The 15,000-nt window shown below is 38.4% G+C and overlaps 1 protein-coding gene across 2 annotated transcripts in view; it reads left to right on the forward strand.

Moving 5' to 3' along the window:
• LOC122260116 (choline/ethanolamine kinase) overlaps nucleotides 1-13,330 on the forward strand; it is an 88,361-nt gene extending 75,031 nt beyond the window's left edge. For both annotated transcript variants that reach the window (XM_043027232.2, XM_086550571.1), the window contains exons 5-9: nucleotides 3,681-3,814; nucleotides 4,345-4,714; nucleotides 5,319-5,419; nucleotides 10,324-10,498; nucleotides 10,822-13,330. In XM_043027232.2, coding sequence (XP_042883166.1) covers nucleotides 3,681-3,814; nucleotides 4,345-4,714; nucleotides 5,319-5,419; nucleotides 10,324-10,498; nucleotides 10,822-10,926 — 885 coding nt within the window. In that variant the 3' untranslated portion in view covers nucleotides 10,927-13,330. The remainder of the gene's footprint in view (nucleotides 1-3,680; nucleotides 3,815-4,344; nucleotides 4,715-5,318; nucleotides 5,420-10,323; nucleotides 10,499-10,821) is intronic.
• The last annotated feature ends 1,670 nt before the right edge of the window (nucleotides 13,331-15,000 follow it).

Raw genomic sequence — 15,000 nt, forward strand, 5'->3', positions numbered from 1 at the left:
CAAGGTGACGAGGAAACGTGTAGAAGCTTCGTCTTTATATAAAGGTCGCCTTCAGGTCATGCAAGTTCCAGGTGTCGTTTTCGAGTGATGGAGTATTCTAATTCTCTCTCTCTTTCTCTCTCTCTATCTCTAATCTCTATTTCTCTCTCTCTATTTCTCTCTCTCTATTTCTCTCTCTCTCTCTCTCTCTCTCTCTCTCTCTCTCTCTCTCTCTCTCTCTCTCTCTCTCTCTCTCTCTCTCTCTCTCTTTCTCTCTTTCTCTCTTTCTCTCTTTCTCTGTCTCTCTCTCTCTCTTAGATTTTATTAAAAAAAGAGGTTTATATAAAGACTTTTAGAACGAAATAAGAATATTTTCCATAACTATACGTGAATATATTTATAAATGTATCTGCATTTTTGCCCCAATAGAAAGACCTTGGCCACAGGGGCGTTGACAGAGGAAACATAATGCGGGAGAACCATCTTCTGCAATATTCATTTAAATGCAGCTGCACCATTGCAAGGTTAAAGAGTTAGCTGTGGCTGCAGAGACAGACGTCTGTATACTAGGATGGAAGTGGAGGGAGAGAGCAAGGAGGAAGAGGAAGAGAGAGAGGAGGAGGAGAAAGAGAGGGAGGTAGAGGAAGAGAGGGAGGAGGAGGTAGAGAAAGAGAGGAAGGAGGTACAGAAAGAGAGGGAAGAGGTAGAGGAAGAGAGGGAGGAGGAGGAGAAAGAGAGGGAGGAGGAGGAAGAAGAGAGCGAAGAAGAGGTAGAGGAAGAGAGGGAGAAGGTAGAGGAAGAGAGGGAGGAGGTAGAGGAAGAGAGGGAGGAGGAGGAGGAAGAGACGGAGGAGGTAGAGAGGGAGGAGGAGGGAGAGATAGAGAGGGGGAAGGAGGCAGAGAAAGAAAGCGAGAACGTGAACGTGAACGAATAGAAGGAAAGAAGGAGAGATAGGAGAAAAGGAAGGAAAGAGAAAAGAAAAGGAGAGAGAAAAGAAAGAGCGCGTGGTGGGAGAAGAGGGATGGGGACAAAGAGAGAAAGAAGAGAAAGATACGTAATATTAAAGATGCATGGAGAGAATGGGAAAAGAGTTGAGATAAAAGGTTAAATGAAATAGTAAGACAAGATAAGTGAAAGTATAACAAGTTTGAGAGAAGGAGAGAGGAAGAGAGAAGGAGAAAGAGAAAAAGAAAAAGAAAGAGTATAGAAAACTCGAGCAGGAAACAGGCTCGGTGCTTTTACTCTAAAAATAAAACAAAATATGCCTTTCACTACATCTCTCGATCTCTACCTTTACATGATAAAGCCCCCCCCCCACACACACACACCCTCCTCATCCCCTTCTCACTCCCTCCTTACCCCCTCCTTACCCCCTCCCCACTCCCTCCTTACCCTCTCCTCACCCTCTCCTCATCCCCTCCTCACCCCTGCCCTTTATCCAGCTCCGGCTATTGATCAAACACATGATGTTCTATTTTTAGCCCGCTCGACATTTTTCCAGAAGGGAAACCGTTTCTATTTTGTATTGCTGGGCTGAAGGAGCAGGCAGGCAAGCAGGCAGGCAGGCAGACAGGCAGGCAGACAGGCAGGCAGGCAGGCAGGCAGGCATGCAGGCAGGCAGGCAGGCAAGCAGGCAGGCAGGCAGGCAGATAGACAAACAGGCAGGCAGACAGACAGACAGACAGACAGACAGACAGACAGACAGACAGACAGACAGATAGATAGATAAACAGGCAAGCAGACAGGCAAGCAGGCAGGCAGGCAGGCAGGCAGGCAGACAGGCAGGCAGATAGACAAACAGGCAGGCAGACAGACAGACAGATAAACAGGCAAGCAGACAGGCAGGCAGGCAGGCAGGCAAGCAGGCAGGCAGGCAGACAGGCAGGCAGGCAGATAGACAAACAGGCAGGCAGGCAGACAGACAGACAGATAAACAGGCAAGCAGACAGGCAGGCAGGCAGGCAGGCAGGCAGACAGGCAGGCAGGCAGATAGACAAACAGGCAGACAGACAGACAGACAGATAAACAGGCAAGCAGACAGGCAGGCAGGCAGGCAGGCAGGCAGATAGACAAACAGGCAGGCAGACAGACAGACAGACAGATAAACAGGCAAGCAGACAGGCAGGCAGGCAGGCAGGCAGGCAGGCAGGCAGGCAGATAGACAAACAGGCAGGCAGACAGACAGACAGACAGACAGATAAACAGGCAAGCAGACAGGCAGGCAGGCAGGCAGATAGACAAACAGGCAGGCAGGCAGACAGACAGACAGACAGATAAACAGGCAAGCAGACAGGCAGGCAGGCAGGCAGGCAGACAGACAGGCAGGCAGATAGACAAACAGGCAGACAGACAGGCAGGCAGGCAGACAGACAGACAGATAAACAGGCAAGCAGACAGGCAGGCAGGCAAGCAGGCAGGCAGATAGACAAACAGGCAGGCAGACAGACAGACAGACAGATAAACAGGCAAGCAGACAGGCAGGCAGGCAGGCAGGCAGGCAGGCAGGCAGGCAGGCAGGCAGATAGACAAACAGGCAGGCAGACAGACAGACAGACAGACAGATAAACAGGCAAGCAGACAGGCAGACAGACAGACAGATAAACAGGCAAGCAGACAGGCAGGCAGGCAGGCAGATAGACAAACAGGCAGGCAGGCAGACAGACAGACAGACAGATAAACAGGCAAGCAGACAGGCAGGCAGGCAGGCAGGCAGGCAGACAGACAGGCAGGCAGATAGACAAACAGGCAGACAGACAGACAGACAGACAGACAGACAGATAAACAGGCAAGCAGACAGGCAGGCAGGCAAGCAGGCAGGCAGGCAGATAGACAAACAGGCAGACAGACAGGCAGGCAGGCAGACAGACAGATAAACAGGCAAGCAGACAGGCAGGCAGGCAAGCAGGCAGGCAGATAGACAAACAGGCAGGCAGACAGACAGACAGACAGACAGACAGATAAACAGGCAAGCAGACAGGCAGGCAGGCAGGCAGATAGACAAACAGGCAGGCAGGCAGACAGACAGACAGACAGACAGACAGATAAACAGGCAAGCAGACAGGCAGGCAGACAGGCAGGCAGGCAGGCAGGCAGGCAGGCAGGCAGGCAGACAGACAGACAGACAGACAGACAGATAAACAGGCAAGCAGACAGGCAGGCAGGCAGGCAGGCAGGCAGGCAGGCAGGCAGATAGACAGACAGGCAGACAGACAGACAGACAGACAGACAGACAGACAGACAGACACACACACACACACACACACACACACACACACACACACACACACACACACACACACACACACACACACACACACACACACACACACACACACACACACACACACACACACACACACACACACACACACACACACACACACACACACACACACAGCCACTTGCACATTCAGAAACACAGATAGACATACAGTTACTAATCTTAGTATGAAGATATGTTTCTTAAAGGTAATACTATACCAAGAGGGAGGGAAGGGGAAGGTTAAGGGAAAGGAGAAAAGGAAAGGGAAGGGAAAGAGAAAGGGAAGGGGAAAAGGAAAGGGATGGGGAAAGGGAAAGGTAAAGCAAGAGGGAGAGGGAGAATTGAGGGAAAAAAGGAGAGAGATAAAAACAGTAATAAAGCAAAAAAACTAATATTTTAAAGGGAGAGCTTCCATTTTAACAAGAGCATTATCTTGCAGGCACGTTCCCTCTTCACCTCAGAGCTGGCAGACCCCAACCTGTCTGCCATTATCTCCACCAAGATGGCCCGCATCCATGCCCTCAATGTGCCTATCAGCAAGGAACCCTCTTGGATTTGGAACACCATGGATAAGTAAGGAAGGGCCAAGCAAGGCTTCTGTCTCTTTTTCAATTTTTGCTGATAGCTGTGTGCATTTGGACACTCACTCACTCACACACACACACACACACACACACACACACACACACACACACACACACACACACACACACACACGTGCGCGCACACACGCACACACACACACACGCACACGCACACGCACACGCACACGCACACGCACACGCACACGCACACGCACACGCACACGCACACGCACACGCACACACGCACACACACACACACACACACACACACACACACACACACACACACACACATGCACACACACATGAAAATGCACAGGTTTTTGTATGTGTCTGTAGTGTAATGTAAGCTGTAACAGTGAGCATAGTCATATTACATCCTGTATGTTGTCACCCTTAAAGGTCTTATTTCATGAAAAAAATGCTAGGATCACCAACCCAAAACTTTTTCTTTTATCCTGAGAGAACTGTGTTGGGCGTGTACAATAAATTTCTTACAGTTATTGTATTTCCTTCCAGATGGCTGAAATCCAGTCAAGAATTTCTAAATAACAGATCAGAGAGTGACAGAGAAGATGCCCAGAAAATTGCAAAACTACAACAGTTTAACTTCCAGAAAGAGATGGATTTCCTGCGTAAAATCGTAGCAAAGGTTCAGTCACCGGTAGTATTCGCACATAACGACATGCAGGAAGGTAATATCTTGCTCAATACGAATGCCAAGAAGAGAGATGATCAAGTGTGCCTCATTGACTTTGAGTATTGCTCATATAATTACCGTGGCTTCGACGTGGCCAATCACTTCTGCGAGTGGGTTTATGAATACAAACTCCCGGTCGATCCATACTTCACCGTGGCTCGAGAGAACTATCCCGGAAAGGACAAACAGGTAAGAGAATACTGTCTTAATGTATAAATAATGTCATTTTTCAAAATTCATCTCGATTTTTAATTTAACTCATTCTTAGACACAAAAGCTTTGGAAAGGTTTTTGCATATGGCAAATTAAGGTTCATCCAGAGGTATTAATGACAAATTATACTTTAGTGATCTCCTCTAAGTGATGAATGTTATTACAATCACATTCAGCATATAATTTTTAACTTATTCATTCAATATGCCTTGTGTCTGTGGCTAATCTCATTTCATCCCATTAAAGTATTATCTCTAGAGGAGCTATAAATATCCAGGGTGGCCAGTTTGAAGTGATAGTTTTTATCATTATTGATCAAAGGGATAGGAGTCTCAGTGAAAGACATGAAGCTGACTTACTGATCCAGAGCTTCTAACCATGACAACCTAAACTACTTGCATATTTAAACATATATTTATTCTTTTAGTTATGATGACCTAGTATACCAAATGCTAATTTGAATCACTTTGATGATATACTGTATGTAGCCTCTTATTTCTTTTTCACTTATAACATTAGAATCACAAATTAGTAGTAATTTTGATAAATTTAGGGTAATGAATGTACCATTATTTTCCAGTTATTCTTCATAAGATCCTATTTGGAGGCATATGAAGCCGCACGGAGACGAAAGGTAGTACAGCCCACAAATGCCAACGAGGAATTACACCCAGTCTCCTCGTAAGTACCAGGTGTATTCTTCTCGGTTCGTTTTTTGCCATGGACAGTAACTTTTAGGTTCTTGAAACTATTGGTAAGTTTACATTGGTAGGTCTTTTGTCTTAAATAAGCTGATATGTCTTAGAGATTTTTCTTTTGTTTTTTTATTCATTGGGTATCATTTAGACAGTTTTACACTTACAGATATATATAATGATAAAATAACACTTGATTTATTTCTGTTTGGACAGAAGATTTCATTTTTAAAATGCCATTCCAAGAATGACATTGACTCTGCTGTCTATTTTTTTTTCTTTTTTATCATTACCATATCCTTGTCCTATGCTCATGACAACTATCTTTCTTATAGCCCTGCTTCAAGAGGTGAGAGCACTTCTTGTACATATTTATGTAGACTTCTTGTTAGGTTATAGACTGATATGATGAGTGAATTAAGTTAGCATACAAGTTCGTAGTTCTCTTATTCTGGTCTGTGATTTCACTATACAAGTAAGGGAATAGGAATCAAGCGTCCCTCTATTTGTTCGAATTCTGATGATGTGAGTAACATAATTTTTTTAGGAATCTGTGAATTTGAATAAAAACTCATGAATCATTGGTCAGGTTGTTAGAGCAGGTTGATTCTCAAATCACTTTGCTCATGTACGGAAATCCTTCATGATTAGATTATAAGCAAACATATGTGAGATGTATAATGGAGATATAGATATACGGCTAATGGTTATAGATGTATGGCTATAATTACAAAGATTTTATAGATATTATTTTTAGGAGCACCTTTTGCATTTATAGTCTAGATGGTATGACTCAACATTTGGTTATGTTTTTTATTGATATGTCAGTAGTGTGTGTTCTGAGTATGGAGAGTCATAATGAGTGACTTTTTATAGGTTTTACAATATTAAAAAAGAATAAAAAAAGAATATGCATGTTGGTTGGGGCTTAGGAATGTACAAATAAATTTAAGAATATGATATAGAATAGTTTAGGATATAATATTGATGTGGATAACATGATAACATGTTCTCTTAAAATAGTTTAGATTGGATAGAAGGTTTAGCTAGCTTACCTGTTGTAATAATTGCCTTGGTACATCATTTGGTGCACAGAGGATGCCCCGCTGACATAAAGTAGCCGAGAAGGGAAGCCGTCAGGGGACATCCTTTGGATCTCATGACTGTAATGGCTTCATTTTAGTTGCCGAGCAATGCTGGGAATGGGAAGGGTGTCTGCTTGGAGGCTAGCCCAGAGAAATCCCAAAGACAAGGTGGAGGGTGAGTGCAGCTTCGTGCTCTCACACTTGACTTGTTTTTAACATGTATATGTATATATAACTTTCGTGACAATCCCTGTGTTACTTGATATGATGATAGATTGTATTTGATAGACAGTTTTTTTCTTTTTTGTTTTTGTCTGTACCTGATAAGGAGGAGTTAATTTTCGATAACAGCATTTTATGTGATTTGCTTCGTAGAATGTCCTGTCACTGATTTTGTTGTGAGGAATTCCATTCTGGAATAAGTCAATAGAACTCAGTGTTTGACATTTCCACTGTTTTTTTTTTTACAAGTGAAACATTTATGTCTTAACAATGTGCTGTCAAGTTGAATGTGTGGATTATCTAAAAAGACCATGACATGAATTCCCTTCTTATTTTAGGCCTTCTTCTTGAGTGGTTAGCAGAACTTGACCTTTTATTGACATTTGCAACCTGTCCCTTTCAATAAGTGCACCCTCTAACAATAACCAAATGTATTTGCTTTGTAAATACGCATCAGACGGGGGTTTTGACAGTTTGTCTGAATCTGGCGTGACCCGGCTTTGGCTTATATTGCATAACATTTTCTTATTTGACTTTACTTGATATTATACATAGCTTCTAGCAAGTTTATTTGAAACAGCATTGGTAGTATTTAGTGCCATAGGATGTATTTCATTACTGTAAATACTTGCCAAAGTTTATTATGAATAAACTGTTTATGATATGCAACTAAACTTGACACTATAACACAATATTATGTAAGAGTGCATTACATTCTTTAGGATCATTCCCCCCCAAAAAAAAAAAAACAAGAAAAATCATGATGCAATTTTTCTGTAGTTTGAGATATGTATTAGCAGAATATTATCAAAAGTGCTTTTTAGAAATAAAAATGAAGTAAGCAAGAAAAAAGATCCAGATATTGAGAATCTGGTGGAGCTTGTGCATGTCTCCTGTATAGCTACTTTCCAAGTTTGATGCATGATCCCCTTTTGATGATAGCTGATCCCTGCGTTTCATTAACACTAGGACCAGTATTTGGTGCTGTGCGCCTGCTTGCGGTACTCAAGCTTTCAGAGGCAACAGGTGTGAAGTGTTTAATTTTATCTTTTTTTGTGCACCTGCTTGCATGGTAGATCTGTTGAGTAGAGTTTGCTGCACTCTGACTGATGCTTGGTAGGGTTCCTTGTCTTTTTCTGATGCACTTATTGGTGTGATGGAAATTGCATTACTTCACTAGGTTGGATCTTGATTTATCTTTGTGTATGATTCAGTGTTACAAGTGTTGAAAAGTTGAATTTCCATCAGGGTTCATATACTATTAAATACTGTAATATTTTATGATTTAGGAAGTACTGATTGTCATCCAAATGTTAATTGTTATTCAAACTGTATGCCAAAGTAATTTTTTTAGTTATACCCTCCATCATGAGACCTACCTCAGAAAAAGGGGCTGATATATTCCGGTATTTAACCCAGTGATAGCGGATGGCATGATTAGATGCATATGACACCGTGCCAAACAATGTAAACTCGCCATCCGACTGTATACATATTTTATTAAAACTGCGACCAATGGTTGATAAGTGGCTAAAAGAGATAGCCGCTGAATGCATGACCTTTTAAGTGACCCCCTTAACAGATGATGGTTTGGTTTTCCCGCTGGGTGACGCAAATATCACATCATGGTTTGGTCTAGCCTTCATGCCAGGTGACGGGATGTGTAACAGCTGGTCATTGCCTCAGAGTGCAAACAGCCCGGGGCACTAGGCCTAGGCCCATCTCGTCTCAATGTATAGATAATTGCTAGAATAATGGAAATAATGCTATTGCTAATATTGAAGGAAAAATAAAGACACTTGAATTGATAAGTAGATAAGATAAAATCTGGAGTCCAGAAGTAAAATTTGTGAGATTAAATGCTAGCCAAAATAATTTGAATTCTCTAAACAGTCGTCTTAATTTCCTGGATCAGCATTGAACTGGTTTGCTTTTTATAATCCATAGATTTGCAAGAGGAAAAGTAATTTGTGCTATGTTGTTTATACTCAATAAGTATGATGATTTTTATATTTCAAAAATATACATTTTGTTCTTTACAAATGTGAATATATGATGGGTTCATGGAACTTAGAGTCATAGCAATATTTAGCTTTCTTAAAATTCTGATTGAGTATTGGTTTATTCTGCTGTAGCATTCATTTTATATACATATGCAGAATTTTTTTTATCTTCTATGTATTTGATATAGTAAATTGCTAGTTCATATATACACTGCTAACTGTTATATTAGCTTTTTCACTCGTAGATGGCTCCACAAGTATATTCCGAGCTCAGTAGGTTTAACATATGCCAACAAAAATCACTATATGAAGTAAATGTTTGTGATTTTTAGAAATTCACGTATAATGAATGGTTACCATTAGTCCATAGAGATGGGATGCAGAATGAACTCATTATCAACTAAAATGTACAAGATTATTGTCTTCATTTTTAGCTGCTAATTTGGATAGCAAAAGAACCTGCATATTTCATTGTCTTCCTCACTTGTATTCTTTATTACCTAACACCACACATTATTAGTATTTTAAGAATTGTCTCTGACACCTTTCACATTAAAGCACAGTCATGTTGATCTGAATTGTTGATTACGTTTGATGTTTGAGATTGATACTTAATTTTATATATATATATATATATATATATATATATATTTATATATATATATATATATATATATATTATATATATATATATATATACATATATATATATATAATATATATATATATATATATATATATATTATATATATATATATATATATTATATATATATATCTTATATCTATTCTCTCTCTCTCTCTCTCTCTCTCTCTCTCTCTCTCTCTCTCTCTCTCTCTCTCTCTCTCTCTCTCTCTCTCTCTCTCTCTCTCTCTCTCTCTTTCTCTCTCTCTTTCTCTCTCTCTCTCTCTCTCTCTCTCTTTTTCTTTCTCTCTCTCTCTCTTTTCTCTCTTTCTCTCTCTCATTCGTTCTTTCTTTTCTCTCTCTCTCTCTCTCTTTTTCTCTACATCTCTCTCTCCCTTTCTCTACATCTCTCTCTCTCTCGCTTTCCCTCTCTTTCTCTCTCTCTCTATCTCTCTCTTTCTTTCTCTTTCTCCTTTTTCTTTTCTCTCTCTCTCTCTCTCTCTCTCTTTCTCTCTCTCTCTCTCTCTCTCTCTCTCCTCTCTCTCTCTCTCTCTCTCTCTCTCTCTCTCTCTCTCTCTCCCTCCCTCCCTCCCTCCCTCCCTCCCTCCCTCCCTCCCTCCCTCTCTCCCTTCCTCCATCTCTCTCCCTCCTTCCTTCCCTCCCTTCCTCCATCTCCTCCTCCTCCTTCCTCCTCTCCTCCCTCCCTCCTCCCTCCCTCCCTCTCCTCCCTCCCTCCTCCCTCTCTCTCTCCCCTCTTTCTCTCTCTCTCTCTTTCTCTCTCTCTCTCTCTCTCTCTCTCTCTCTCTTTCTCTCTCTCTCTCTCTCTCTCTCTCTCTCTCTCTCTCTCTCTCTCTCTCTCTCTCTCTTTCTCTTTCTCTTTCTCTTTCTCTGTCTCTCTCTCTTTCTCTCTCCTTTTTTTCTTTAACCATAACTGAATATGAACCATCTCTTTCCAGGGTGAATATCCTCAGCCAGAACAACAGAATGATGAGCAACATGGCAGCCCCGCCCCACCCTGCGGAAGACAAGCTCCTCGCTGAGGTCGAGGTCTTCAATCTGGTGTCTCACCTCTTCTGGTCTCTGTGGTCCATCGTCCAGAGCCAGGTCTCCACCATTCCCTTTGGATACTCCGTAAGTGTGACTTTTAGCATCGGTTTGGCTGCGTACTGCGGAGAGTGTGATTATTGGTGTTGTCGTTAGTGTGACTTGATGTACTCAAAGTAGGTTTTTTATTCTTAGTAGTTAGGCTGGATATACTGAAAGTAAGAAAGTCAGATTTGCTGGATATGTTGTGTGTTTTTGTTACTAATATGGATGGATGTAGTTATTATTCATTCTTTTCCTTTAACTTTATCAACACTGCTTTCCAAAGATACACTTAAACAGGCATGGAATCTAAGGCAAAATATTGATAAGTAAATGAGTGAAAAAGAATTGCATTTTGTGTATTGCAGGATTATGCTGTTGTCAGAATGGATCACTACATGGAGGACAAAGCGAACTTAAACGTCGACCTCATCAGCAAGCGCAAATCAGATGCAATGTCTGAAGATGAATAGAATGCAGATAAGAGGCAGAAGAAGAAAAATGAAAAAAAACAAAAAACGATTGTCTTGAAAGTATCAGATATCTTATGCGTGATATTTTGCAAGCCATTTTGTACAACATGGCTGGTGCTGTGCCCTCTTAGCATGTAAGGATATGATCACTCTAAGTGGTAATACATTACATACATAATACATTCCATATAAAACATTAATACATAACACAAGAAATTAATACATTAGTACATTACACAAAATAAGAACATATTTCTTGACACACTATACATTACATGATACATAATATTGTCACTGAGAGTACGTGAAGCTAACCATCTCAATTGCAATGGTGTACCTGAGGTTCTTTGCAGATCTGCTTGTGCAATCATTTTGTGATGGAATATGCCTGGATTATGAAATAATAAACCTCATGACAGAGATAAAATTGTACACCTGTTACACGCAGAGCTTTGTTGCGGAGACCAACTGGGTGCTGTGATGTACATTATTGCTCTGTGATGTCTTGTTACAGTTCATTTTGAGATTGAGTTTCATGTATGAACAGTCCTTTCTTGTATATAATATGTAAAATGTACAATCTGTTTTTTTGTAACTTTGTTGGAAAGGTGTTGGTATTTGGTAACTATTGTGCCGAAGTGCACTCATATTTGACGAAAGGCAATGTTCGCCAAGTGCAGTCAGTGATATACATAAGGTGGTTCTTGCCTAAACTAAGCAGCTTTTTGAATACAGTATTGATGAGAACAAATTATATCTTTATACTGATGTAACCAATGTGACTTCAGAATGCATTGTCAGTTTTCCCAAGTGTACTGAAAATATTGTGTTCAGATGTAAGTATTCACTTTTTGGAATTGTAATGAACTTTAGACTTGATTTCAAATTCTTAAAACACTAACTTGAATAACTCTTCCTTTCACAAGGTATCATGATATTCTTTTTAGTGTATCCCATTCTACTGAATGATCTTATTGAATGAAATTCTTTTTAAAGCTACAGTGCTGACCTGAGAGGTTGGCAATTTATCATGATACTTTTGTTTCAGATAACTTTCAGAAAATCTTGAAAGAATATTTGTTTGGAAATTGTTTTTTGCTCATATGGCATATGAAGATTTTTGTTACTAGAATGTCAGTGACATTGTTTTGGGGTTTATATAATGTGTATCATTTATATATGTTGCCATTACTTGTTTTGTACAATGGATTTGTGATTTTTCAAGTTATTTTTATATTTGATGAAATGTGATTTTATGTCAGTGCCCAATAAGAACATTTTTATGTAATTGTTGTTATATTAAATGTTATGCTTAGAACTTTTAAATAAAGTATCTGTAGATATGATTTCTATACTTGTTTATATGTTCAGGAATAATATTTGTATGACAAATGCATTAGAATACTTTAAATGCTGCACTTCAAAATAATTGATTTCAAAATTATAGCAAATTGTGATGGATTAAGATACGAGTGACTTATGCATATATGCCTTTCTGGTAAGCAAGATTTATCACTAGAGAAAAAGAAATGAAAAGAAGGCAAAATTTGGCAAGAGTTTATCAAGGTTATCATAGGTGAAACTATGATGTGAATACAATGCTATGTTCCTAATCTTCAGATTAGCTATTCAGCCTAGTGATCTTGTTTCTACTGTGTTATTAAAAGGTACCTTCTCTGTTTACAAGTTTTGACTAGAGAAAAGAAGCAATATATTTGCGTATTCTTGATATACGGAAATATATTTAATTTTCAGGAAGGATGAATTTCCGTTATCAATGAAGAAAAAGGGAAAGGGACTCATTGCACTTGTTGTTTTAAATTTGAAATATATTTTTTTGATTTTCATTATGTATCATTATATAATTTACATATTTTACATATTTTACATATTTTATGTGAAGGAATGTGTTATTACTGGTCACTATTTTTATAAAAAAAAAAAAAAAAAAAAAAAAAAAATCTTAAAGGAGAATAATTATCTTTGACAACTAACAGTAATTTTCACTTTAATGAAGGTGTTAGATTAACGCTCCTCGTTGATATCCATTTTCATTACATCACACATCGCATAACATTAAGTTTAATTCTGTTCCAGATTGTCTTTGAATGTTCTCTGTGCACTTGGATTATTGAAGAGAAATGTTTGTGGATTTTAGTGGCTAATGATTATTGCATTTCTTTTCAGTATTTAATTTTCATTTTAAACTAGGATATAACATGGTAGAGAGGGAAAACTTATGAGACAATTTTTTGTATTTATAATCGATGTTCGTTTTGTCATAGATCATATTCAGAAAGAAGAAAAAAATCCTTACAACAAGCTGGGAATGTGAGATATTTTAATGACTGACTGAAAAATGTATATTTTGGGGGCTTCTGATCAATATATATTTTTAAAACTGCAATTTCTGATAATTGACAACCTTTCTTTTAATTTTTTCCTCAAAAGATGATAACACTTTAATTGATAACCATTTTTTTCCTTATTATGAGAAGCATTTACTACTTAGGAAGAATTGAATTGTAAAGAAGAAAAGAAGAAAATCTGATGTTTATCACAAGAATCAAATTTATTCAAAAGCAAAACTCACTTGATATTATTACACCTTGAACATTGTTCCTCATGTATAGTGAACATAGAAAGTATTTCTTGATCTGTATGTTAGAATATGATATGATCAAAATATATGTTTTTTAAAGACTGTTCCCTCATGCTTCTGTGGAATTAGGCATTGATACAACATGCTTGCAGTGACTCGGAACCAGATGCAAGACACACTAAAACAAAGGTTCTGAGTTGAAGTTCCGAGCTGAAAATAGAAGCATCGTTGTATCCAGGTACCTCAATTTTTTAACCAGTTGGACACTTGTTGCTTAAACACGGATAATACAGGATATTTCGGGGAGGAAATCCACATAGCAAAAAAGGTAAATTGTAATTCGTAAAGTTGGTGTTTTATAGATAACATTTCTTTCAATCTCTGTCGGTAAACATACTAATGATAGAACTTGGTATGATTATATTAAACAATGTGCTTTTTCCTGTGTGGTTATATCTAAAATGTAACATTTATTGTGCAAGAGGATTTAAGTTTTATTGGAAGGGCTTCCAAACTGGCTGTCTACCAATTGCATGAAGTTATTTGCCAACATAAAAATGCTTGTTTAGTCATGGTTAAGCTTATAATGGACCTATGGAGGGCTTATTTTGTGATTCATAAGCTAGACATGCAGAACATATCAGTGCATTACTATATTGATTTAAAAGCATTCCTGGTACATCAGGGAAGATAGAAAGAGAGTGTGAGGTTAAAGCATATTCAGTTTTAGTGTGGAAACTGCTTGTTGTTGCTGTACTATATATTACATGATATTTTTGATGAATTGATATTCTTTATAGGATCCACCTTGCTCAATTGATCACTGTTATTATCATTATCATTACTATTATTATTGTCGTTATTATCAATATTATTTTATTATTATATTTTTTTCTATTATAATTGGTATCATTATTGTTATCATTATAATTTTTTCTATTATTATTGGTATCATTATTGTTATCATTATTATTACCATTACTCTTATCATTATTTATTATTGTTATCATATTACCATTATTATTATTATTAAAAAGAAAATACTATAATTACAGATTTTCTTTTTCAATTTGATGTATATATTGATAAAAAGAGAAATAGTAATATGTTTTGAAAAGATAATCCAACAAATTAATTTTTTTTAGAAGGTTTATATGATATATGATAATTACTAATATAAAAAAGAAAGTAAGATACCATTACTATACCATTTTTATTGAGGTGAAAATGCGCTTGAGAGGTATTGGATGACATTATTGTGATCCAAATGGTTATCATCACTAATCTGTTCTTTAACAATTTGTCATCACCACCAATCTGTCAACCTGTTCATCATTCATCACCAACCAGTCAACTTGTCATCACTTTCATCAGTCATCACAGACCTGTCAACTTGCCATCAATCACCATTAACCTGTCAAGTACTTCTTCACCTTGATAAAGAAGAAAAAAAAACGAGAATAGGCAAGCTG

This window comes from Penaeus japonicus, unplaced genomic scaffold (assembly GCF_977035675.1).
Source record: "Penaeus japonicus unplaced genomic scaffold, GWHDUDI00000001_assembly GWHDUDI00000024, whole genome shotgun sequence".
NCBI classification, from domain to species: Eukaryota; Metazoa; Arthropoda; class Malacostraca; order Decapoda; family Penaeidae; genus Penaeus; species Penaeus japonicus.